A 27,359-nucleotide genomic window follows, 5' to 3' on the forward strand; every position below is an offset into this window, starting at 1 on the left:
GCTGTGGGCTGGATGCAGCAGCGATGCTCTGCCAATTGCAGTCACACATCCAGCCATCCATCCATGCTCTGCCATACGCCGCAATACCCAGCCATACTCGGCTGTACTCGGCCTCTGCATGTGGCCAGGCTGCGGAAGTCTCACACATGTGGTATTGCCGTACTCAGGAGGAGTAGGAGAATCTATTTTGGTATGTACATGCTATGTGTTTGAAATATTGTATAAATGGACAACTTTGTTAAAAAAAAAAAAATTAACCACTTCCCGTCCGTCGTATGACATCCTTGACTTTGTGCGAGGATATCTGAATGATGGGTGCAGCTACAGGCATCATTCAGATATCAGCTTTTTCAGACGGTGATTCCCTACACCATAAGAATGATCATAGAGGCTGTTCTGACGCTTAATCGTTCTTACGGGAGGCGAGAGGGGACACCTTCCAGTGCTTCTACCGACTCACCGCTACGATCGAAGCCAGGATCGTTTTTTTATTTATTTATTTCGGGCTTCCCAGCCTAGAGGTGAGATGTGGGGTCTTATTGACCCCATATCTCACTGTAAAGAGGACCAGTCATGCCATATTCCTATTACAAGGTATGTTTACAATAAAAGTGATCAGAAAATTTATTATATATATATATATATATATATATATATATATATATATATATATATATATATATTTTTTTTTTTTTACAGAATTTTCAGTATTTTTCTTTTATAGCGCAAAAAATAAAAACCGGGAAACTTTGATAGACAGATCACCGTCCAATCCTGGGACGGGTGATCTGTCTATCAAAGTGCCCGGACAAGGGGGAGGGGCTGTATATGACGCACGCGGCGGGGAACACAGCTATTGAATTGAAAGCTGTTATGTTCCACGCAGTTTGAACAACCAGGCGGTGGCGGCGACGACAGCAGCGACTCTCCTCTCCTTGCTCGCCCCCCCCTGCTCCCAGGCAGCCCACACTCGCCAGCCCTCAAAATTTACTCGCAAAATGCGAGCAGGCGAGTGTAAATTTTGAGGGCTGCTAAGTGTAATAAGTATACTATTTAAAATCCATTAAAAGCCTAATTGAACCCTTCTATCCTTTACAGCCAAGGAAGCTGCTTATGTTTGATCTGCAACTGCCATGGTGCTGCACATTGAGAGATTTACCTTAAAACAAAGCCCTCTAGCGCTGACAGGGCTTTCATCTTCACCCAGTCTTCCTCCCGCATTTGCAGGCTCCAGCCATGTTTTGCCAAGCCATGATTATGTCACTCTACTCGCATGATAAAAATAGGTAAGCGCTTTAAGAAGAATACAATCCCGGGTTACACAGCAAAGTCTCCAATCAATACTTCAAAGTTGTAGATCCAAAAGAGGGGCGGGGACGTCGTGTCCATTAGCTCCCCTCAACGCATTTCATCACAAGTGGTGTCATCAACCTATTATCACTTATGTCGAAACGCAAGACTTTGCTACACAACCCAGGATTGTTTTCTTAAATCACTTACCTATTTTTATCATACGAGTAGATTTTGTACTTTTTAGTCCAATAAAAGTTTTAGCTAGACTTACATTATGTGGATTTCACCATTTTGATTGTATGTGGATACTTGGGTAACATATGGTTACTACGGATTCTACAACACCCGGGAGAGTGAGCTACATTATGGAATTCCAGCCAAGTACTGTGAGCCGCAATACGGCTCAAGGGGATTGTCAGTAACAGGCTGATTTGACTCTGTTATGGGGGTCATTCCGTTCTGGTAAGAACCCATCCTTTACAGTCAGTGATGGCTCACGTGGTGGTCACTAAAGTGGATTGAGCACCATTTCTTTGTCAAGTTTCTTTGTTCACTGTATTTTTTTCACTTTTATTATGTGGACTCTGTATTGGAATTACCTATTAGTACATTTAAGTTGTGTTTGCGCATTACCATTTTAGCGTGGCAAACTACATGATACATTGGAAGGAAGGTTTTCTAAGAACTGACAGAACTAAAGATGGTTCCTAGGGTCAAATGTACATGACATTTCACGAATGTATCCTAGAAAGTGATAAACATTTGGTAAGTGGGTGAGATGCTGGGATTGGTCGAGATATACTGACAAGGCTGTTGTATAGACTTTTAGCGATCTAATGGAAAGCCTAATGCCCCGTACACACCATCACTTTATGTGATGAAAAAAAATGACGTTTTTAAAAACGTCACTTTAATTGACCGTGTGTGGGGGAAAACGTAGTTTTATGTCTTCTAAAAAACGACCAAAAAAAATTGAAGCATGCTTCAATTTTATGTGTCGTTTTTCAAAACGTCAACTTTTACTTCACAGAAATTGACCGTGTGTAGTAAAAAACGTCGTTTAAAACAACGTTTTTTCACCCGCGCATGCCCAGAAGCTACTTATGAAGCAAGCTTCAATGGAAAAAGTGGTGAGAACGTAACCTCGCTTTGCTAGAACATTGTGAGAAAAACGATGGTGTGTAGGCAACTTCGTCTTTGAAAATTGAAGTTTCAAAAACGTCATTTTTTACTTCACAGAAAATGTCGGTTTTTTTCATCACATAAAGTGATGGTGTGTACGGGGCATTATTCTGTACGGAATCCAAGACCACCAGGATTGCACACCAATCTCTGTTGGCAAATGAGGCCCAAAAGGTATCCTTTCCAAGTTTTTAGGTAAATGCATTTGGGAACTCTTTTCCTACTTTTGAGTGGGATGTTCACACCGTTCTCTTTCTGTAGGGAGGCATACCCCATCTTGTTTGATCATCCTGGAGAATGACCGGGGGAAACCTCTGTTTTCAATGAAAATCAAGCAGTTAGGACTTGGTTTTTGCTGTCTAGAGGGCAGTTCACCGTTTGTGAACTGCCCTCTCATTACGCACCTTAGGTTTCCATGGCCCGGAAATGCGTTTTCCCGCAGCCAGCGGTCAAAACTTTCCTATCCTGAATGCGATTCTTCCACGTACAGTGGAATTGAACCGCAGCAGCTTCTAAACTCTTGAAAAAGCCTATCTGTACATGGACACACAGGCTTTTATGGAGTTAAGTTTAGGAGCTTTTCCAAAACAAATGTCAAAAACAAATGTCAAAAGCTGTGGTGTACATGAGCCCTTACTTATGTTAGATATAAAAGTGGTGGCCTTTTTCATTTTGCTTATATATTTTAGAGAAGGCCCTTGGGATTAAAATAACGCAACTGTAGAACAAAAAAAATTTTGAAAAATTATACCTGAAGCACTGCGTCAGTATTCTGTTCTGTTTCGGGTGGTTTTGGTATAGTGCCACTTCCTTCTGCTTGAGAAATTCCAGGAGGATTTACCTGTAGATGATCATAAAGGAGATACAAAATATTGATAATGTATTACCACAAGTCAAAGGTCTTTAATACAGTATTTTGAACGTGTCAAAGTATAGGTGGTCCCCGGGTTACAAACAAGATCGGGTCTGTAGGTTTGTTCTTAGGTTGAATTTGTATGCAAGTTGTAACACGTACATTTTTTAACCACATCCCGACCTCCTCATGTACATATACGTCAGCAGAATGGCACGGACAGGCACATGTACGTACCTGTACGTCCTCTGCTAGACGTGGGTGGGGGGTCCTATCGGGACCCCCCACGGTACATGCGGAGGTCGGGTCCGCTTGGGGAGCGATCCGGGACGACGGCGCGGCTATTTGTTTTTAGCCGCTCCGTCGCGATCGCTCCCCGGAGCTGAAGAACGGGGAGAGCCGTGTGTAAACACGGCTTCTCCGTGCTTCACTGTGGCGGCGCATCGATCGGGTGATTCCCTTTATAGGGAAGACCCGATCGATGATGTCATTCCTACAGCCACACCCCCCTACACTAGTAAACACATACACAGTGATCCCTAAATATTACAGCGCCCCCTGTGTTTAACTCCCAAACTGCAACTGTCATTTTCACAATAAAGAATGCAATTTAAATGCATTTTTTGCTGTGAAAATGACAATGGTCCCAAAAATGTGTCAAAATTGTCCGAAGTGTCCGCCATAATGTCGCAGTCACGAAAAAAATCGCTGATCGCCGCCATTAGTAGTAAAAATAAATAAAAAAAATAAAAATGCAAAAAAACTATCCCCTATTTTGTAAACGCTATAAATTTTGCGCAAACCAACCGATAAACGATTATTGCGATTTTTTTTACCAAAAATAGGTAGAAGAATACGTATCGGCCTAAACTGAGGAAAAAAAAAATTATATATGTTTTTGGGGGATATTTATTACAGCAAAAAGTAAAAAATATTGAATTTTTTTCAAAATTGTCGCTCTATTTTTGTTTATAGCGCAAAAAATAAAAACCGCAGAGGTGATCAAATACCACCAAAAGAAAGCTCTATTTGTGGGGAAAAAAGGACGCCAATTTTGTTTGGGAGCCACGTCGCACAACCGCGCAATTGTCTGTTAAAGCGACGCAGTCCCGAACTGTAAAAACCCCTTGGGTGTTTAGGCAGCAATATGGTCCGGGGCTTAAGTGGTTAAAGGTAACTCCAGACAAAAAAAAGTTTTTTTTTTTTTCGTTTTTTGGATAGCATAGTGAAGGGTCATCACCCCTGTAACGTTTGTTTTGCTGTCTGTGCCCCTGTTCAGAAGATTTCACCTCACTTTCTGCCCCAATGACAACTGAATTTTAACAATTGTGGGTTGTTGTAGAAACAAAGATTGGTGATAAAGCTTTAGTGGAGGTACCATTTTCTCATAATAACTCTTACAGGAGTGAGTTTCCCTACCTAAGGATAATTTCCTCTCACTTCCGATTGTCTCCCTCTGTTTGTAAGTACAATTCATTTGTAAGTCAGATGTTTGTTACCCGGTGACCGCCTGTACTTATAAAATAGGAAGTACCAAACAAACCATTAAAAGAGAAGTATGGGTTTCTTTTTTTATTCATACTTGCCTAGGTGGATGCTGCATCTGCCCCCCGGTGCCTCTGCACTGAAAATTGAGCAACCGAACAATAGTCGATAGCTAGGTTTTCAGAGCTCTGTGTGCAGAGAGCCTGTGCAACAATACAACAACACAAAAAGCAACACAAAAGCGCAATTAAGGCTTTTATTGAGCCATCTATTTGACTCCGACATTACATACAGTCATGAGCATATTCTGCATATGGGAGCCATTAAAATACGACTATTTATGAAGTCTGTGTTGCACTCTCAAAGCCCCCAAAACCAGGCACTGCAACAATACCCTAATCAAACTGGGTGCCTGGTGCCACTGGTTAAGTAAACTCCTGACGCATCCCCAGCAGAGATGTTCCCCAACTACCACCCAAAGAGAACCACATCACTCTAGGCCAGTTCAACTAGATGGTAAAGTCCCATTACTGGACCTACCCCAGACACTAAAAAGAGAGATGGCCCAGAACACTTCTTGCCCAAAAATAGGAAGGGACTGGGGGGCAAGGATTATATTTGTCAAGAAGGGCGAGACACGGGGAGGGGGGGAGTAAAAGAATGCAGCTGAGAATCTTTTTCTGAGCCCCCTTCTACCAGGTACCAATCGATGTGTCTCCTCAAGGTGGAGGAAACAATGACTGACCAGTTTAGCAGAGAGACTTCATTTTGAAAGGTTTTTGATGATGTGTTTCCTTCTCCTTTTGGAAGAGGTGACTCTCTATCTCATGTGTTGTTCTGGAAGAAAATCTGGGGAATTTTATTTTACAAAAATTACACACACACACGAATTGCATTTTATGATTATATTTTAACAATTGTGGCCCGGATTCTCAGAGGACTTACCACGGCGTAGCGTCATGTACGCCGTCGTAAGTCCGAATACGAGCCGTCGTATCTATTCGCCTGATTCTTAGAATCAGTTACGCATAGATTTCTATTACATCCGAATGGCGTAAGTCTCTTACGCCGTCGGAGCCTAACTGCATTTTTACGCTGGCCGCTAGAGGCGTGTAAGCTGATTTATGCGTTGAAATATGTAAATTAGCTAGATACGCGAATTCCCGAACGTACGCGTGGCCGACGCAGAAAAGATACGCCGTTTACGTTAGGCTTTTCCCGGCGTAATGTTGCCCCTGCTATACAAGGCATAACTGCAGCGTAACAATGTTAAGTATGGCCGTCGTTCCCGCGTCGAAATTTGAAAAAGTTACATTGTTTGCGTAAGTCGTCCGTGAATGGGGCTGGACGTCATTTACATTCACGTCGAAACCAACGACGTCCTTGCGGCATACTTTGGAGCAATGCACACTGTGAAATTCCACGGACGGCGCATACGCCATTCGGGAAAAACGTCAATCACATCGGGTCGCAGTACATTTACATAAAACACGCCCCCCTGATCCAAATTTGAATTAGGCGGGCTTACGCCGGCCGATTTACGCTACACAGCAACTTACGGAGCAAGTGCTTTGAGAATACAGCACTTGCCCGTCTAAGTTGCGGCGGCGTAACGTAAATCGGATACGTTACGCCGCTGCAGAGATACGCCGCTGGACGAGAATCTGGCCCTATGTCTTTTATTTGCCCAGATGAAGATATTTTTTTTTTACAAAAAAAACTTGCTGTGGCATAGCACATTTTTTGGACACCAGCACTGCCCCTGCTGATGCATTGGAGTACTTGCATTCCTAGAAGAGGCAGTAAAGTAGTACATGTACACCAAGAGAAATAAACAAGCATAGCTCATGTACCGTAAAACTGATCTGTCTTGCAAGTTCTCTGGCTTCTGTGTCATCTTGGCTGGATTCTGAACTTAGTGGGAGTAAAGCAGTCTTCATGGTTGATGCGCATGCGTCACAAAAGTACTCCTGAGATCTGTAAATAATACAATGGTCTGTTACAGTGAATGGCCTGCCATTCGATTGCAGCATGGCTGCGAGTCCAGTCAGGGGACTTCTGAAGTGGCATCTGTGTAGCTCCTAGTAGGCCACACAGCAGAAATCGATATAAAGAGTAGAGAGAAAAGTAGAATAGCCTGTAAAAGGATGCCAATACTAAACATTTTGTTATCCTTTAAATCTTCACATGCAATATATAAAGTTTCACTGCAGGAAATTGCTTCCCCCCACCCCTCACAGAACTTCAGGAGATCTCCTTTAACCCCTCTGGGCGGTATTCCAGAGTCTGACTCTGGGTTACATTTTTGTGCTACGATTGGTAACCCCGAGTCAGACTCGGGCTCGCCACGCAGAATCCACAGGCTTAGTTTACTTACCTTGTCCCTGGATCCAGTGATGCCACCGCGCTGTGTGATCGAGTGGGTGCTCGCTCAATTCACACAGTGCCTCTGTGTGCCGCCGATCTCCGTTCCCTGCGACGTTACGAGCGGAGAACGGTGCCAAATTCAAAAAGGTAAACAAACACCTTACATACAGTATACTGTAATCTTATAGATTACAGTACTGTATGTAAAAAATACACCCCCCCCCCCTTGTCCCTAGTGGTCTGTCCAGTGTCCTGCATGTTCTTTTATATAATAAAAACTGTTCTTTCTGCCTGCAAACTGTAGATTGTCCATAGCAACCAAAAGTGTCCCTTTATGTCAAAAATGGTTTTAGAGCAGCTAGAAAACAGCGATAATAAATTATAATCACTTGCAGAATTGTGCGATATCGATTTGTGGGGAAATTCGTCATAAAAAAATAAAAATAATGACAACGACAATTCTGCAACTGAGCAAATTTCAGTGATTTTGAGTTGATTACATTATTGAATAATTTTTATTATAATTATATTATTATTTGTTATAATTATTTATAATTATTTATTATATTATAATTTTAAAAAAAAAAAAAATTCATACCCGGGATGCCTACTAGACTCTTGTTTGGACAGATTTAAGCAAGTTATTGCTAAGAATTACAGGCCTACAGTATAAAACGCAGAATTTCCTTGCAAATAATGGTACCGCTTTCAGCACCTTATTTCTGAAATAATCATACCGCCAGGGAGGTTAAATCTTCTGGGTTACAAATAGTTAAATCGTATACTGTGTATGCCCCCTGCTGGATCATTTTTGCCATTTACTTCACTATACTTCGGGTGCTACGTCAGCAGACTTGCAGCTATCCTACACACAACCTGCACTGTCCGCCCTTCCTCTTACTTGTCCATTCTAAGAACGCTTTGTATTTTGCAAATCAGTTCTGTGATTGGACAAGCGTTCTGTGATTGGGTAAAGAGAGAGGATGCAGTGAACAAACAGGACAGCTGCTGTGAAGGAGAGTCGCAAGTCTCCTGTCAGAGTGCTGGAAAATTAGCGAAGACTATACTATTGGTGTTACACGTACATGTACATTTTGAATCACAGGCAGCGATCTGGAAGGTGGCGTACAACACTTGAGATTTAGCTTTTTGCAAGTAAGCAATTTTTTTTTTTTTACGTTTTTTTCCTGGAGTGCTTCTTGAACAAAACTGGGAGGTTGAGATACAACTGCTGAAAGGTGAGAAAAAAAAATCCATATTTCTCACACTGATAGGCTTTATACAGAACACAGCCGGAACTTACTTTTTGGCAAGTGCTTTTCTTTCTTCAGGTGTGTAATCCAGAGAACCTATGGCACCTTCACCTTTGGTGGGCATGAACCCAATTATAGCCAACAATGCAGTTCGTACTGAAAAGTTTAAAATAAACATGGTTAGGGTGAGTTTCAATTAAGCAGTACAGAAAAAAAGAAAATCCTTCTCTGAGTGCTGGCTTCAAGACAAACAAGAACCTGAAGTACAAACTGTTGAGTAATGATCCCAGCAGGGAACACTTTATGGAACTCATAACATTTTCTTGCTACTACTGATAGAGGAAATCAACTTGTAATATCTCCAACACTTATTAGAGATATTCGAGATAGAGATGGGTAAGCACCAAAAGGTGAGTGATGAGAAAATACATCCTGTGGGGCCTAACCAGATAAAAAAAACACACACACACACACACAACAATAGTGATTGGTTGTTGGGTACTAGCTTTCTAAAACATCTGGGGGCAGATCCACGTACCTTTGTGCCGGGCGCAGCGTATCTAAGATACACTACGTCGCCGTAACTTATTTATTTTATTTCGAATCCTCAAAGAATTAGCGCCGTAAGTTACGGCGGCGTAGTGTATCTCTGGCGGCGTAAGGGCGCGGAATTCAAATGGATGTAATGGAGGCGTGTTTTATGTAAATACTTTGTGGCCCGACGTAAACACCGTTTTTTTTTTAACTGCGCATGCGCCGTCCGTGGGGGTATCCCAGTGCGCATGCTCGAAATTAAACCGGAACCAGCCAATGCTTACGACGGTGACGTCATTCTATGCAAATTCCTATTCGCGAACGACTTACGCAAACGACGTAAAAAATTCAAAATTGGACGCGGGAACGACGGCCATACTTAACATTGAGTACGCCTCATAATAGCAGCTTTAACTATACGCCGGAAAAAGCCGAACGCAAACGACGTAAAAACAATGTGCCGGCCGGACGGACGTTCGTGGATCGCCGTAAATAGCTAGTTTGCATACTCGACGCAGAATTTGACGTAAACACCACCTAGCGGCCGCCGAAAAATTGCAGCTTAGATCCAATGGCATCTCTAGCCGAGATGCTGTCGTATCTTGTTTTGTGGATACAAAACAAAGATACGAAGCGCAAAATTTTAAATTACGCGGCGTATCAAGAGATACGCCAGCGTAATTTCTTTGTGGATCTGCCCCATATTGTTCATGTTGCACAACTGCATAACCTATAAAAAGCCTGAATGTGAAAAAAAAAAAAAAGAAAAGTTGCATAATTTAGCATAACATTTTCCTACATTGTTCTTCGCTTACACAAATTTCAGGCAAATTGGGTTAAGTATGTGTATATATGAACGTGAGTTAGGGACCTTAGATTGTAAGCAGGGGCTGAGGTGAGTGTATAATAAATATGTCAGGCGCTGCGTAAACAGACGGCGCTATATAAGTACCTGTAATAAATAAAAATAAAATAAATAATTTAAGACTGAGTTTGATAAATTATATACTGTGCAACCACTGGAATTTGTGTATCTGGCAGGAGGTCTGTGAGAAGGCATGCTTGAGGGCATTGATTAAGTCATTTCTGCCAGCAATACTGCAGGAAATTCACAGCAGCAATGTCTCCAGGAAAGGCAAGCAGTTCAGCCCTTCCATTTCTCCATATTTAATCATCCAAAAATACTAAGTACTGGTCTCATTTAGGGGGTATAGTTAATTCTCTGTCAGACAAAATGCTTGGTAGGATTATACTATGAAAGTAAAGACTAGATCACTGTCACTAGATGAAATTGCGCCTGTTAAGTTGATAAAAAGAGGTACTTACTGCTCCAGGAAGGCTGCCACGTTTCGGGGTGATGACCAGAAATACTTAGGCATATTTTCTTTCCAACTTCAAACCTACCATTAGCCTGGGAAAATAAAATAAGTTGACAAAACTGTAGAAGAAGGAATGTCTGAATACAGTTAGCTTAAAGTAAAAATTATGCAGTTACCGTTAACAAAATGATACTTGGGGGTTTCATGGGATACTCTGGAGGGAGAACAATTCTGCCATGGTAGACACCGCCATCAAAATCTGAATCCGGAGGGCCCCGAACAGTAAAGTGCCATTCAAACAGATTATCCTGCAAAGGAAAAAATATATATATTAACTTATATTGTTGGTGACCACCATTGGTAATAATTTGGGGTCAACAGTTCCCGATCCTGCAAATAAGTACAAAAGGTATACTCTCCCCACTGACACCTAGTAGCATTTAAGTAGAAATATAGGGATGTTACACAGTTTATAAGCACAGGTTTCTACAAAGCTCAGGTTAAAAGTGAATTAAATAAACTTTCTGATTTAGCACAGCCGCAGTTTTTCTTGTACAGTATTTTCGGTTCACTGCCTGGGTTACTTGTTAAAATACCAAGATATGCAGGCACATAGAAGCGCATCAGTTACATATATGTGTTTATAAAAAAAACGAAATCAGGTAAATTGCTGGAATACATTTATAGGCTGGAATTTTTTAATTATATATATTTATTTTTGAAGAATGAAAACCACTAAATCTAGGGTTACTTCTAGTTCAGACATGAAGAATTAAAAGTGGCTCTAAAGGTAGAGGGTTTTTTACCCGGTTGCATCAAGTTAAAAAAACTTTTGGGTGCAGCTCTCCCAGGTCTCTCTCTAATTGGTTCATAAAAGCAGCGGGAGCCAGTGAACAAATGAAAAGAGAGCAGGAAGTGGGATGGGGCCAAGCTACGCTTGGTGTGTGAATAGACAACATCCATATTCACAGGAGCACGGCTTAGTAGTGAGCCTGCTCAAGTGCCCCCAAAGCAAGAGGTCTGCTATTAGGGGCACTCAGCATAGGCAAGGAGCGAACAGCGCTGGCAGGGGGCCCAAAAAGAAAAGGATTGTGGCTGCTATGTGCAAACCACTGCACAGAGCAGTTACAGTGAGGAAAATGAGTATTTGAACACCCTGCTATTTTGCAAGTTCTCCCACTTGGAAATCATGGAGGGGTCTGAAATTGTCATCGTAGGTGCATGTCCACTGTGAGAGACATAATCAAAAAAAAAAAAATTCCAGAAATCACAATTTATGATTTTTTAACTATTTATTTGTATGATACAGCTGCAAATAAGTATTTGAACACCTGTCTATCAGCTAGAATTCTGACCCTCAAAGACCTGTTAGTCTGCCTTTAAAATGTCCACCTCCACTCCATTTATTATCCTAAATTAGATGCACCTATTTGAGGTCATTAGCTGCATAAAGACACCTGTCCACCCCATACAATCAGTAAGAATCCAACTACTAACATGGCCAAGACCAAAGAGCTGTCCAAAGACACTAGAGACAAAATTGTACACCTCCACAAGGCTGGAAAGGGCTACGGGGAAATTGCCAAGCAGCTTGGTGAAAAAAGGTCCACTGTTGGAGCAATCATTAGAAAATGGAAGAAGCTAAACATGACTGTCAATCTCCCTCGGACTGGGGCTCCATGCAAAATCTCACCTCGTGGGGTCTCAATGATCCTAAGAAAGGTGAGAAATCAGCCCAGGACTACACGGGAGGAGCTGGTCAATGACCTGAAAAGAGCTGGGACCACCGTTTCCAAGGTTACTGTTGGTAATACACTAAGACGTCATGGTTTGAAATCATGCATGGCACGGAAGGTTCCCCTGCTTAAACCAGCACATGTCAAGGCCCGTCTTAAGTTTGCCAATGACCATTTGGATGATCCAGAGGAGTCATGGGAGAAAGTCATGTGGTCAGATGAGACCAAAATAGAACTTTTTGGTCATAATTCCACTAACCGTGTTTGGAGGAAGAAGAATGATGAGTACCATCCCAAGAACACCATCCCTACTGTGAAGCATGGGGGTGGTAGCATCATGCTTTGGGGGTGTTTTTCTGCACATGGGACAGGGCGACTGCACTGTATTAAGGAGAGGATGACCGGGGCCATGTATTGCAAGATTTTGGGCAACAACCTCCTTCCCTCAGTTAGAGCTTTGAAGATGGGTCGAGGCTGGGTCTTCCAACATGACAATGACCCGAAGCACACAGCCAGAATAACCAAGGAGTGGCTCTGTAAGAAGCATATCAAGGTTCTGCCGTGGCCTAGCCAGTCTCCAGACCTAAACCCAATAGAGAATCTTTGGAGGGAGCTCAAACTCTGTGTTTCTCAGCGACAGCCCAGAAACCTGACTGATCTAGAGAAGATCTGTGTGGAGGAGTGGGCCAAAATCCCTCCTCCAGTGTGTGCAAACCTGGTGAAAAACTACAAGAAATGTTTGACCGCTGTAATTGCAAACAAAGGCTACTGTACCAAATATTAACATTGATTTTCTCAGGTGTTAAAATACTTATTTGCAGCTGTATCATACAAATAAATAGTTAAAAAAATCATACATTGTGATTTCTGGATTTTTTTTTTTGATTATGTCTCTCACAGTGGACATGCACCTACGATGACAATTTCAGACCCCTCCATGATTTCCAAGTGGGAGAACTTGCAAACTAGCAGGGTGTTCAAATACTTATTTTCATCACTGTAAGTATAACAGGTTTGTTATTTAAAACAAATATATTTGTACAAAATGATGAGGCAGAATAAGAAACTTTCCTCAATCCATGTTTTTCTCTCCGGTGCCAGCAAGCACAATGCTGCCAATGTTTAATTAAAATATATAGTTAAAGCAAACTTTGGTGATGTCTGCCCCAGACTAGCCAACCCTGTTTCCCACAGACAAAGAAAGTGTTCTGCTGAAAGTATAAAGCTTAAAAATGTCACCAGAGAACGAGACACGTCCCCCATTGACCTTGCAGACTGGAGTAAATCCTGGTCCAGCATGGTGAAGTGCTCTTTCAACACAGCCACGTTAGAGGCAGCCTATAAGGTTCTCCAACGCTGATACTGGGTCCCAGCCTGCATTGCCAAGTCAATCCCATCCTACAGTGATAGAGGCTTCTGGTGGTGGCGTGGTCAGTGAGGAGATTAAATGTATGGTGGTCCTGCCCCCCCGCCCCGTGGGATTTTGGTCAAGGGTCTTTGGACTCCTATCTACCCTCTTCCACAAGGACCCCAATCTTGCATTGCTCCATTGTCTGATCCCGGGCCTCTTCTCTCGCCAGCAGAAACTAGCCACATGTCTGTTCATCGCAGCTAAGCGCACAATAGCAAGGGCCTGGAAAAAGACAGCTGTATCATTTTTGGAGGTTAAGAACACGGACGACCCTCATTATCCATGAAAAATTTCCAGAATCCTCCACGACTCCCATGCCAAATTTCTTAACGTATGGGCCCTGTGGTGGTCCTATGCATTCTCTTACTTTGCACTCGACCAGTCTAGACATCTCAAACTAACTTGACCCCATTCCCAGCCTGGGGGACCTTTCCTTTCCTTTTCCCCACTTCCCCTTTGCCTCTTCTCTTACTCTATTTCTGGGCCTCTTGCCCGCCACTCTGTTCTCTGCCCCGACGCTCGCAGCTGCTGCCATTGTGTGCGTTTGTTTTTTTGTTTTGTCCCATGCTTAGTTTGGTTTTATTCTCCCCATTACTGCAGACAGTTCTGCTCCCTTTGGGTCTGCAGGCTCAGGCATTTCACATTGAGCCCCGGCCTGATGGTCTTTGTTAGTCTAGAATTTATATCTTATAGCACCTTTTACTTTGTATTTTTGCGTGAACTTCTGTGTTATGCTTTGTGCTTATATCCCCTGCATGGAAATTTGTTATCTGTTATCAGCACCCATGGTTTTGGGGATCCTGGGGAAGTAAGGCAAGGTGAATGTACATATTATAGTAAGCTTGAAACAAACCTAGACATTTTTAACAGAACATATGATGAATAGGTAACAAAGTGTGCACAATAGATAGAGGCAACTAAAGTTGTATGCAAATATTGATTGTTTTCCTAAAAAAGGTTTGGCTCCATACCCTTTTTCTTAATGGGACCCACCGTCACATTAGGGCCAACATGCTATGTCTGGGTTGTGAGAAGGAGTGCAGCCCATTCAGCTTTTACAGGAGAGGATAAGATTTATTTTATATTATATATAATATTATATTATATTATAATATAATATACCTTTTGCCACATTTCAGGCTTCAAACATAAAGATATAAAACTAATTTTTTTTGAAGAATCAACAACAAGTGGGACACAATCATGAAGTGGAACGAAATTTATTGGATATTTCAAACTTTCTTAACAAATAAAAAACTGAAAAATTGGGCGTGCAAAATTATTCAGCCCCCTTAAGTTAATACTTTGTAGCGCCACCTTTTGCTGCGATTACAGCTGTAAGTCGCTTGGGGTATGTCTCTATCAGTTTTGCACATCGAGAGACTGACATTTTTGCCCATTCCTCCTTGCAAAACCGCTCGAGCTCAGTGAGGTTGGATGGAGAGCGTTTGTGAACAGCAGTTTTCAGTTCTTTCCACAGATTCTCGATTGGATTCAGGTCTGGACTTTGACTTGGCCATTCTAACACCTGGATATGTTTATTTGTGAACCATTCCATTGTAGATGTTGCTTTATGTTTTGGATCATTGTCTTGTTGGAAGACAAATCTCCGTCCCAGTCTCAGGTCTTTTGCAGACTCCATCAGGTTTTCGTCCAGAATGGTCCTGTATTTGGCTCCATCCATCTTCCCATCAATTTTAACCATCTTCCCTGTCCCTGTTGAAGAAAAGTAGGCCCAAACCATGATGCTGCCACCACGTTTCACAGTGGGGATGGTGTGTTCAGGGTGATGAGCTGTGTTGCTTTTACACCAAACATAATATTTTGCATTGTTACCAAAAAGTTTGATTTTGGTTTCATCTGACCAGAGCACCTTCTTCCACATGTTTGGTGTGTCTCCCAGGTGGCTTGTGGCAAACTTTAAACAACACTTTTTATGGATATCTTTAAGAAATGGCTTTCTTCTTGCCACTCTTCCATAAAGGCCAGATTTGTGCAGTATACAACTGATTGTTGTCCTATGGACAGAGTCTCCCACCTCAGCTGTAGATCTCTGCAGTTCATCCAGAGTGATCATGGGCCTCTTGGCTCCATCTCTAATCAGTCTTCTCCGTGTATGAGCTGAAAGTTTAGAGGGACAGCCAGGTCTTCGTAGATTTGCAGTGGTCTGATACTCCTTCCATTTTAATATTATCACTTGCACAGTGCAAGCTTGGGAAAAGCTTGGGAAATCTTTTTGTATCCAAATCCGGCTTTAAACTTCTCCACAACAGTATCTCGGACCTGCCTGGTGTGTTCCTTGTTCTTCATGATGCTCTCTGCGCTTTAAACGGACCTCTGAGACTATGACAGTGCAGGTGCATTTATACGGAGACTTGATTACACACAGGTGGATTCTATTTATCATCATTAGTCATTTAGGTCAACATTGGATCATTCAGAGATCCTCACTGAACTTCTGGAGAGAGAGTTTGCTGCACTGAAAGTAAAGGGGCTGAATAATTTTGCACGCCCAATTTTTCAGTTTTCTATTTGTTAAAAAAGTTTGAAATATCCAATAAATTTTGTTCCACTTCATGATTGTGTCCCACTTGTTGTTGATTCTTCAAAAAAAATTACAGTTTTATATCTTTATGTTTGAAGCCTGAAATGTGGCAAAAGGTCGCAAAGTTCAAGGGGGCCGAATACTTTCGCAAGGCACTATATATTACACACACACAAAAAATGATATATATATATATTTATTTTTTTCATATTATAAAGCTGATCAAATGCTCGGTCTGCCAGGTTTCTGATGGTCTTACTACAGTGTGCATTTTTTTATTTTTATTAAAACCAGAGACAAGTAGGGAAGGGGTTAATTTAGGAGGCAGAGTTGCCAGGGCTCTGAGAACCAATGATAGGTTACTACATAGGTAAACAGCAAGTCAGAGAGAAAAAATGCTGGGCTTTGTTAAAGGATATTGTAGGCGACTGTGCTCTGTTGTGTTGTGCTCTGTTGTATGAATACCTGTTGGGTGGTACAGTCCCACCTATAGGTAAGTCATGGTTGGCTTACATGTGAGGTCAGGTCAACCATTTAGGATCAAGTGATTTAAGCGGACAACAAGCCTCGACAGTATCTGAAGTATAGAATAGAGACCACCCCAACCAGGTAGAGAGGAAAGGTTCCATTCAATGTCAACCCCTAACAGGCTATTCAAGTGCATCAAGTTGTTCATGGTTGTTAAGGAAATTGTACAAAATATAATTTGGAAAAACATAGCATGCCTTTAAGATGACAAAGCTGGAGATCAGCAAATTAATTTATATTTCTTTTTTTTCTGAATAGTGAAACCAAGATATAAGTTATAACAAGTTTATAATTGAACAGTATAGCAATAACAGTTCAGTATAAGATTCTTGCAAAGACATACCAAGGAGGATATTTACTCGATGTTCTAACAATCTCAATTTGTATCTGGCACATGCAGAATAACCTCCCACGGCAGTGCTTTTCCCCTGACAATGCCAGATTGTACAATGGACTTAATGACAGCTCAGTTGCATGATGCAATTATTTTGATTCATTCAAGTTTTCCTAGTACACATATCTATGTTGGCTGAAGATAATATGCAATACAATTTATTTCTGTTAATTTGGCATTTTTCCCTATAGAGTTCTTAGATCTGTTATATACATTACTGAGAAAATATAAGTAGCTTTTAGATTGCTTTATTCCCTTTTTAAACATAACCTATATGGTTTTACTGTCTCCTTGTGAAATATTAAGCTTTTTTTAGTAGTATGTACACAATGGGGGTTATTTACTAAAGGCAAATCCACTTTGCACTACAAGTGCAAACTACAAGTGCACTTGGAAGTGCAGTCGCTGTAGATCCGAGGGGGACATGCAAGGAAAATAAAAAGCAGCATTTTAGCTTGCACATGATTGGATAATAAAATCAGCAGAGCCTCCCCTCATTTCAGATCTTCCCCTCAGATCTACAGCGACTGCACTTCCAAGTGCACTTGTAGTGCAAAGTGGATTTGCCCTTCGTAAATAACCCCTAATGTGTTAAAGCGGAGTTCCACCCAAAAGTGGAACTTTCACTTTAAGCACTCCTCGCCCCCTTACATGCCACATTTGGCATGTCATTTTTTTTGTGGGGGGGCTTCATTAAGAGTGGGACTTCCTGTCCCACTTCCTCCTTCCGCCTACAGGCCGCCTAGGCTACTCCTCCTCTCGCCCTAGGCAGCCACTCCCTCTAGGCGATCTCCTGGGATACGCAACAGGTCCCAGAAGATCGCCTGTCCACTCCGATGGTGCAGTGCAACACGCACATTCGCAGTGTGTGCCCGGACGTGAAGCTGAAAGCTGTCATGGCCGGGTGCCCAGAGTGGCAATGGAGGCGCCGGCAGAGAGGAGGGTGAGAGGAGCGACGCTCCAGGCAGTCGCATCGCTGGACCGTGGAACAGGTAAGTGTCTGTTTATTAAAAGTCAGCAGCTACACTTTTTGTAGCTGCTGACTTTTAAAAAACATAAAAAGCCTGGAACTCCGCTTTAAACACTGATACACCATATTAAAATGCAAAAAAAATCAAAACAATGATACTGCACCTCTAGTGGTTGAGCATGGTAATGATCTGTAGCGTCCTTCAATTCTGCAGCTTCTTTCATAAGCCGTTTGACCGCTATAAAGAAAGAGAATAAGCTTTATAATTGATACAACCAACAATATGATCTTATTAAGATTGTTAGATGCCAGACAAATCCAAAACAAAAAGATTTTTGTACTTATAATATAATTTTTTTTTTTAAGTCTAATGAGGGACACAGGAATTCAGGATTTCTTAAACAGCTGGGTTATACTACTGCCTACATGAAAGTTGGGACAGTGTTAAAAAAATAAAAAAATAAAAACCTGTGTCCAACCATCATGCCTCAGCTTTGTGAGCAAGCAAGTATACAGTGCCAAAAACAGAGGGACCATTGTTGCTAAATGGAGTTCAAGAAAAAGATTTTGAGACAAGTACAAAATTTGTTATTTTCTTTATTAAACAAAACCGCCCTAACTCAAAAGATCAAGGCACTCACATCCCTAATTGGAATTTGGGGTATTTTAATGGTGCCACAAGGATATACAAATATACAATTTTATGATAACAGATTTTTTGATTTTTATTATACACAGCAGAAAGTATAAAAAAAAAAAAAGGCTACAAAACACTGTGCCATGTGGCAATACACTTCTAGAGGACGTTTGCAAAGGATAGGACCTTCGGTATTACTTGAACTGCTAGAATCTGGAAAACTGACTCTCTTTCAGAAAAATCACCAGAGCATTCCACAATAGGGATGGCAGAAAAAAAACACACCAGGGATAGTGCTGTAAACAGGATTTAGAACGGTTAGAAGACCCTGAAGAGTCAAGTCTTAATAAAGAAGAGATTAGTAGTGACACTATACAATATCCCTTTTCTCAAAAAAAATAAAAAATCTACAGACATATACAACCTATGTCCCTGTTATCTATTTTTCATGAAATTATTTCCTACGGTTTTCTGCATACTTGTAATGTCCTTCATCAACTCCTGGCCTCTCTTTTTCTCTCGCGCGTCCATAGAGGGCGCCAGAGCGCCGCTCCCTCACCGCCACTGAATACAATACACAGATTCATGCATTGCATGAATCTATGTATTGCCGCTGCCGCCGACTATTCAGATGGCCGGCCCCCTGGTGAGTGCCGGCCATCTGAATAACGGCAGCTGGTTGCCTGTGGAAGTGCCTATCAGAGCCAGCAGCTCTGATAGGCTTTCTCATTACAGCCCCCAGGCTGTATTAGGCTTCCAAATACTTATCTTAGGGACAAACGGGGGGTGCGTTCCTTGGATAAGACTGACAGGCGTCTCATGCAATCAGGTTCACCGGTTCTGGTTACCTGTAACCTAAATTGGCTGAAGTGTCATCGAGGGCAGGAGAAGACATCGAGGGACCGTGGAAGGAGGTTGGCTGAACCCAGAAAGGTAAGTGCCGGGTGGGGGGGCAGCATTTTACAGGGCACAGTGGCGACAATTACAGGGCACAGTGGCGACAATCAAAGGGCACAGTGGCGACAATCAAAGGGCACAGTGGCGACAATCACAGGGCACAGTGGCGACAATCACAGGGCACAGTGGCGACAATTGATGGGCACAGTGAGGCTGCAATTTTTTTTTTTCGTTTGTTTGCGCCCCCCCAAAAAAATTTGAGCACCAGCCGCCACTGCTCGCTTCACTTTGTTTGGAACAAGCAGTGCAAATTTGATTGCTCTATGCTCACTGCACGTCCCATAATCTATCTCAGGAGCGAGAAGGAGATGGTAGCCATTTTCTTACATACAGTGGGTCCAAAGAGAACAAACGTAGCCACCCTCTAACAGGAAGTTGGATCACAGCAGCAAAAAAAAAAAGAAATACAAAAATTGGAATATGGAGATTTGAAGGATGATAGCAATAGAAGGTATTTTTGAGTTAAGAATACATACTTTAATAGAGTTATTTTTATAAAAGCAGAATTTGTCATGGTAACAGTGAAGGTCAAGAAGGTCCCTTAGGTGGAGGATACCACTGCGATAAGTGTAGCACGACAAGTCGTTGACTTATTTGCAGTAAGGGGTGAAAACTGAAGTGGAATACTGATACCAAAGATAGGTTCCTACCAGGAGTAGGAGAAGAAAAAAAAAAAAGGAAATATTTGGGACTTTAGATGTCATTGTGGTGATGGGTTTACTCTATATTACATTCTTTCTATTTATACCATTATGGTAACAAACCACTTACTTTATTGTATACAATATAGAAACCCCATCTACAGTTATATCAAGATTCTTTCATATGAACAGACTCTTGGGAGGACTGCGTGTGCTTCTGGTTCTTGCTTGGGTCCTTTTGTGCTGGACATATTTATGTGGCTGACCCCCGGCAGGTGGTATCGCATGGTCGCAGTATCAGTTCTTATGTTCTTATGTTCGTGTTTTCAGTTATGGCCGTCTGTTTATTACTATCCCCCCCCCCCCCCAGTTGGTAGTTATATCAAACTATAATGACGATTTTTATCCCCCTATTAGTATGTTGATGCACTTGCTCCTGATGAGTGGATAGAAGTCCATGAAACATTGTCAAGCTTATTTTGATGCATCCACTTCATATTTATGATTCTAGGTGGTTTCATTGCTTTACCAACCCTGATATAATGTCAATGTCTAGTCCATTTGGGGGACTATGATGTACTGTACAATATTTATTCTCTGTGTCATGTTGGTTATAATTCACAATATGTATGTTGTCATTTTGTATTTTATATGCCAATGTGCTATTATGCATTTATATGGGTTGATCCATGCCCTATTTTGGTCTAATAATAAATATAATTATTTATATATGCATATGGATTTGTCTGGCTCTACCCCACGCACCTCATTCAAAGTCCCACCCTCCCCCCTACCAAACTAGGAAAGCGTGGACCAGTGGGCAACCCAAACAAACTTGGGTAGATCAAATAAAAAGGAAAGTTGCAATTTACAAACTCTAATGCTGTGTACACACGATCAGATTTCAGATGGAATAAGATTTTCTTGTCAGAAATCCGATGAAGCTGACTTTCATTAGTCTTGCATAGACACTATCAGACTAAATTCCAACCGTGCCAAAACACGGTGACGTAAAACACTACGAGGAGCCGAAAAAAATGAAGTTTTACTGGCTTCACTGCCTGTTACCCTTAGTGAGGATGGTGGCGCCGGGAACCGGGTCCGAGGGAAGGATCTGCCTTGGGCGGCCGACATCGCGGGCAACCTTGACAGGCAAGTGTGCTTATTAAAAGTCAGCAGCTACAGTTTGAAAAAAATAAATAATAATTGTACCGCTGGACCTCTGCCTTACGCAGCTTATAATGCATATCATTAAACAAAATCACATCTATGCAGGGAAGATCCTTGCATGCAATCACCCAAAATCCATTTATTTATGCTACTTTACCACCCAAAAGAGGGTCACAGAACCAATAGACTATCAGCAGGTCATTTCTAGGATAGTAGAGCTGCACGATAAATTGTAAGAAAATTGCGATCTCGATTCAGCCCCCCCCCCCCCGCGCGCGATCTCCAGGCCGGATGACCCGCGATTTTCGGGTGCGGCCATAGGAAATTCCCCGGCTTCGACCTAGCTCCGGAGCAGCGGCCATCTTGGTACACCCGGTGGCGGCTGTCTCGTCAGGAAGTGACGTTTCGTCGCCACCATCTTGCTCCACCCCACACTCCTGCACAGTAATGATAGTGAGAAGGGGGCAAGCGGACATCTTGTTACACCCAACAGTTATTTTCAAAACAAAGCGGCGCTTATGTGGTTAAATACAGTATATGTAAATCTGACAGACTATTTACATGTTACATTTTAAAAGCAGCAAACCTTACATGGTTGCTAATGTGACAGAACATCTCTGATTTTCACATTTAGTTAAATGTGAAAATCAGAGGTGTTCTTTCACATTAGCAACCATGTATGGTCAGCAGGTTTGCTGCAGCTTTTAAAATGTAACATGTAAACAGTCCGACAGATTTACATATACTGTATTTAACCACATAAGCATCGGTTTGTGTTGAAAATAACTTTAAATAAATAAAATGTTGAGAATCGCGATCTTCATTTTATACAAAAGAATCGCGATTCAAATTTTTCCCAGAATAGTGCAGCTCTATAGGATATCACAACTAATATCACTCCATCTGAAAATTACAAACAGCTTGTTAATAAGTTCTGTGCAGAAACATTAGGGTGATTATACCCATTACAGACATCAGCCTGTGCCCACCACAATGTTGAGTGATAACCTAATGATTTTGGATAAAGCGATGAAGAGTTATAACTGCTGTTCGGTTTTTAATGCCATTTTTTTCCCGATTTGGGTAACCATTCCCTTACTTCCTGCCATGGTCACTAGGGAAAATCTGCCTAGTGGGGACACAGACAGCAATATTACCGTATATACTAGAGTATAAGCCAAGTTTTTCAGCACATTTTTTGTGTGCTGAAAATGCCCCCCTTGGCTTATACTCAAATCACCTTTTTGCGCCCGATCTCCCGGAATTTGGGGACCCTGGCACACGTCGCCCCTGTTCTCCTCTACAAGTGTGCAAAGTTTGCTGTCTAGGGGACCTACGGCCGGGAAGCACCGACTTTTCAAAGCTGGGCACCCCTTCTATATACTCCCATGTTAAACATAAGTCTAGGCATGGGCACAGTGAGGCATAGTGAGGCATGGGCACAGTGAGGTATGGAGATGGACACCCTAGGCTTATACTCAAGTCAATATGTTTTCCCAGTATTTTGTGGTAGAATTACAATACCTGTCGCTGAGAATGTGTTTCCAGCACCACGGCATCGCGCTGATTCTCGGCAACATGGTGCCAACATCTCGCACTCGCTGGAATAGAAAAAGCTAATTTCAGCGAGCGAATTATAGAAGCGACGGGGATCCGACTTGGATTCCCACCAATTCTAGCCAGGGCGTTTGGTATGAATCATGAGGGGGAACTCCACGCCAAATTTTAAATGAAAAAACCCCTTTGCAGAAAAAACGGCGTGGGGATCCCCCCACAATCCATACCAGACTCGTATCCAAGCACGCCGCCCGGCCGGTCAGGAAAGGAGGGGGGATGAGCGAGCGCCCCCCCTCCTGAGCCGTATCAGGCCGCATGCCCTCAACATGGGGGGGGGTTGGGTGCTCTGGGGCCCCACACCAAAGTACCCTGTCCCCATGTTGATAAGGACATGGCCTCTTCCCGACAAGCCTGGCCGTTGGTTGTCGGGGTCTGTGGGCGGGGGGGCTTATCGGATCCAGGGAGCGCCGAGATGACAGCGGAGAGCGGAGAAGATGGAAGAAGACCTCCCCGAAGAGCGGAGAAGACCCCCCGGAGCTGACTAATAAATTATTTTAAAACCCTGTGTTGTGTGTTTATTTTCTTTTACACTTTTCCTCCAGGTGAATGGGTAGGGGCATGATGTACCCCATATTCATTCACCTAGGGTGGGGGGCCAGTATCTGGGGGCCCCCTTATTAAAGGGGGCACCCAGATTCCGATAAGCCCCCTGCCCGCAGACCCCGACAACAGCCAGGGTTGTCGGGAAGAGGCCCTGTCCTTAACATGGGGACAGGGTACTTTGGGGTGGGGGGGGCCGCAGGGCGCCCCCCTGCTCCAGAGCACCCAACCCCCCCCATGTTGAGGGCATGCGGCCTGGTACGGCTCAGGAGGGGGGGCACTCGCTCGTCCCCCCTCCTTTCCTGACCGGCCGGGCGGCGTGCTTGGATACAGGTCTGGTATGGATTGTGGGGGGACCCCCACGCCGTTTTTTCGGTGTAGGGGGTTCTCCTTACAATCCATACCAGACCTAAGGGCCTTGTATGCCCCTGGGCCCCTGCCTTTTTTTTTATTTAAAATTAGGCGTGGAGTTCCCCCTCATGATTCATACCAAACGCCGCGGCTAGAATTGGTGGGAATCCAAGTCGGATCCCCGTCGCTTCTATGACGGCTTGTTCCCATTGCAGCGAGCCGGCTCGGTGCTGGCTCCCGCGACGGGGCTCATAGGTAGTCAATCTTGCCGAGAAAGGGAGCGAGATTGACACAATATCGCGGTCACCTACAGTAGGTGCCTCGGCTTATACTCGAGTATATATGGTAATCAAATCGGGGTTCTAATATTTCCCATCTCTAAAAAATAAAAAAAATAAAAAAAGAAGAAGAAAAAAAACTTTACTTCCAAAGCATGCACATTTGTTCCCTTTTCTACTTCCCCAAGATAAAAATTAGATTTAAAATATTTCTTTGCACCAGGTGTTTTAACCAGTCTTCATAGTACATATCAGCCACTGTAATGTGTAAAGACATGAACTGGACTAACTATACACCCTACTATAAAACTACAAAACTGGTAAAAAAAAAAAAATCAAGAAGCAATGACCTTGCTTTTATATTTATCTTATATTACAATAGCTTCCAAATGCGGTTATATCAAAATGCAAACATCAAAATGTCCTGTGTACGATGACTAATCGACAAGAACAACCAGCGTAAAAATAAAATAAAAAATTAAATGCATACCGGTATAATGAAACTCACATCTGAATGAACATCAACACGTATCCCATAACAAGTATTAAGTAAAGCAGCAGTTTGAAGTCTACAAGGAAAGTGCAAAAATAATTGCAACAGGCAATAAGGGGTATAGTATAAAGCAGTGATTGTGACATTCACTGTAATATAAAAACACAGGCATCAGAAAGATACACTGGCAGTGAATGTCACATTCCCCATTTCAAAATGATAGAATATCTTTCACTAGGGATGTGTGGTGCACAGCCTTTCAATAGTTCCGAATTGAGATTGTGGTGCAATAGCAGCATAACCCAGGCGCTGTAGTGCCTAGCAGACCACACAGAGAAGATCGCAGCAGACCAAGTATGTAGAAAGCTCAGAAGGGGGTAAGGGGTAAGGTGTCAGTGCTGGTTCACATCTGCGCAACTTCATTTCGGCTTGCTTGCGACTTAACAGAAGTCAATGCAAGTCGCGACCCAAAAATAGTGCAGAACCTTTTCCTGTATCGCACAATCTAAAAAGTTTGATTGCCATTAATGCAATGCGACTTTGAACTCTCAAGTCATGGCAGTGTGAACCGAGCCTAACAGTAATAACTAGTAGTGTATTTTATTGGGATTTTATGTGATAGACCAACACAAAGTGGCACATAATTGTGAAGTGGAAGGAAAATGATAGATCGTTTTCCAAATTTTTTACAAATAAATATGTGAAAAGTGTGGCGTGCATTTGTATTCAGCCGCCTTTACTCTGATACCCTTAACTAAAATCTAGTGGAACCAATTGCCCTCAGAAGCCACCTAAAAAGTAAATAGAGTCCACCTGTGTGTAATTTATTCTCAGTATAAATACAACTGTTCTGTGAAGCCCTCAGAGGATTGTTAGAGAACATTAGTGAACAAACATAAGCATGAAGGCCAAGAAACACACCAGACAGCTTGGGGATAAAGTTGTGTTAGGTTATAAAAAAAAAAAAATATCCCACGCTATGAATGTCTCACGGAGCACTGTTCAATCCATCATCTGAAAATGCAGAGTATGGCACAACTGCAAACCTACCAAGACATGGCCGTCCACCTAAACTGACAGCCTGGGCAGAGAACATTAATGAGAGAAGCAGCCAAGAGGACCATGGTAACTCTGGAAGAGCTGCAGAGATCCACAGCTCAGGAGGAAAAATCTGTCCACAGGGCAACTATTAGTCGTGCACTCCACAAATCTGGCCTTTATGGAAGAGGAGCAAGAAGAAAGGCATTGTTGAAAGAAAGTCCCATTTGCAGTTTGTGAGGAGCCATGTGGGGGACACAGCAAACATGTGGAAGAAGGTGCTCTGGTTAGATGAGACCAAAATGTAACTTTTTGGCCTAAAAGAAAAACACTGCACATCACCCTGTACACACCATCCCCATCGTGAAACACGGTGGTGGTAACATTTTGTGGGGATGCTTTTCTTCAGCAGGGAAAGGGAAGCTGGTCAGAGTTGATGGGAAGATGGATGGAGCCAAATACAGGGCAATGTTAGAAGAAAACCTGTTATGGCCCGTACACACGGTCAGGATTTCTGAGGAAAAAAGTCAGACGGAATTTTTTCATCGGATATTCCGTGTGTGTGCCCCATCTGACTTTTTCCGTAGGAATTTAGAAAGAAAACATGTTCTCTTTTTTTCAGAAGGAAATTTTTTTTATTGGAAATTCCGTTCTTCTGTAAGGAAGAAAAAAACATGGAATTAGGTGCGACAGTGTGTATGCAAGACAGCTTGAACGGAATTCCGAATGAGAAATCCGTCAGAGTTTATCCCGACGGAAAATCACAGGCATTAGTGTCTGTTGAGACTGGGTGGAGGTTCACCTTCCAGCAGGACAACAACCCTAAACATACAATCAGAGATACAATGGAATGGTTTAGATCAGGGGGGTCTCCAAACTTTCTAAACAAAGGGCCAGTTTACGGTCCTTCAGACTTTAGGGGGGCCGGACTAGGGTCATTAGAAGTAAAAAATGTCCAGTGGGAGAAAATAATACCATATCTTTGGTGACAGTGGGAGAACTAGTGCCCCATCGTTGGTGTTAATGGAAAGAATTAATGTGTCAGTTGGAGGAATAGTGCCCCATTGGAATCAGCAACAAGAATTATGACCCATTTAAATTGGATGGAATAATGCCCCAAGGGCCGCATTAAGGCAAGCAAAGGGCCACATTTGGCCCCAGGGCTGCAGTTTGGAGATCCCTGGTTTAGATCAAAGCAGATTCATGTTAGAATGGCCCAGTCAAAGTCCAGACCTAAATCCAATTGAGAATCTGTGGCAAGACATGAAAATTGCTGTTCAGATGCTCTACATCCAATCTGACAGAGCTTGAGCTATTTTTCAAAGAAAAGGTTATGCCGCGTACAGACGGTCGTTTTTTGCGATGAAAAAAAACGACGTTTTGAAAAACGTCATTTCAAATGACCGTGTGTGGGGAAAACGTCGATTTATGTCTTGAGAAAAACGACCAAAAAAAAATTCGAACATGCTCGAATTTTTTGTGTCGTTTTTCAAAACGTCGTTTTCTGTGTCAATTAAAATGATAGTGTGTGGGCAAAACGACGTTGAAAACGACGTTTTAAACCCGCGCCTGCTCAGAAGCAATTTCTGAGACGGGAGCGCTTGTTGTGGTAAATCTACTGTCCAGAATGGCTTCAGCACATTCGTTCGTTTTAATAGTAATGAAGAAAAGACTGCGCAGCATTTGACACAATGCATTTAAATGCTACACTAAAACCCTAGTTTGTTGTGGCTCATCTTGTTACATAGTTCTGACAACCTTTTTTGT

At 42.5% G+C, this 27,359-nt stretch overlaps 1 protein-coding gene across 1 annotated transcript in view; it reads right to left on the bottom strand.

The window, feature by feature from the left end:
• UBE2J1 (ubiquitin conjugating enzyme E2 J1) overlaps positions 1 to 27,359 on the bottom strand; it is a 49,587-nt gene that overhangs the window by 7,415 nt on the left and 14,813 nt on the right. Inside the window, exons 2-7 of the mRNA XM_040350092.1 lie at positions 18,035 to 18,108; positions 10,463 to 10,594; positions 10,294 to 10,378; positions 8,484 to 8,589; positions 6,667 to 6,790; positions 3,227 to 3,316 (exon numbers count right to left, since the gene is read on the bottom strand). Coding sequence (XP_040206026.1) covers positions 3,227 to 3,316; positions 6,667 to 6,790; positions 8,484 to 8,589; positions 10,294 to 10,378; positions 10,463 to 10,594; positions 18,035 to 18,108 — 611 coding nt within the window. The remainder of the gene's footprint in view (positions 1 to 3,226; positions 3,317 to 6,666; positions 6,791 to 8,483; positions 8,590 to 10,293; positions 10,379 to 10,462; positions 10,595 to 18,034; positions 18,109 to 27,359) is intronic.

This window comes from Rana temporaria, chromosome 4, assembly GCF_905171775.1.
Source record: "Rana temporaria chromosome 4, aRanTem1.1, whole genome shotgun sequence".
NCBI classification, from domain to species: Eukaryota; Metazoa; Chordata; class Amphibia; order Anura; family Ranidae; genus Rana; species Rana temporaria.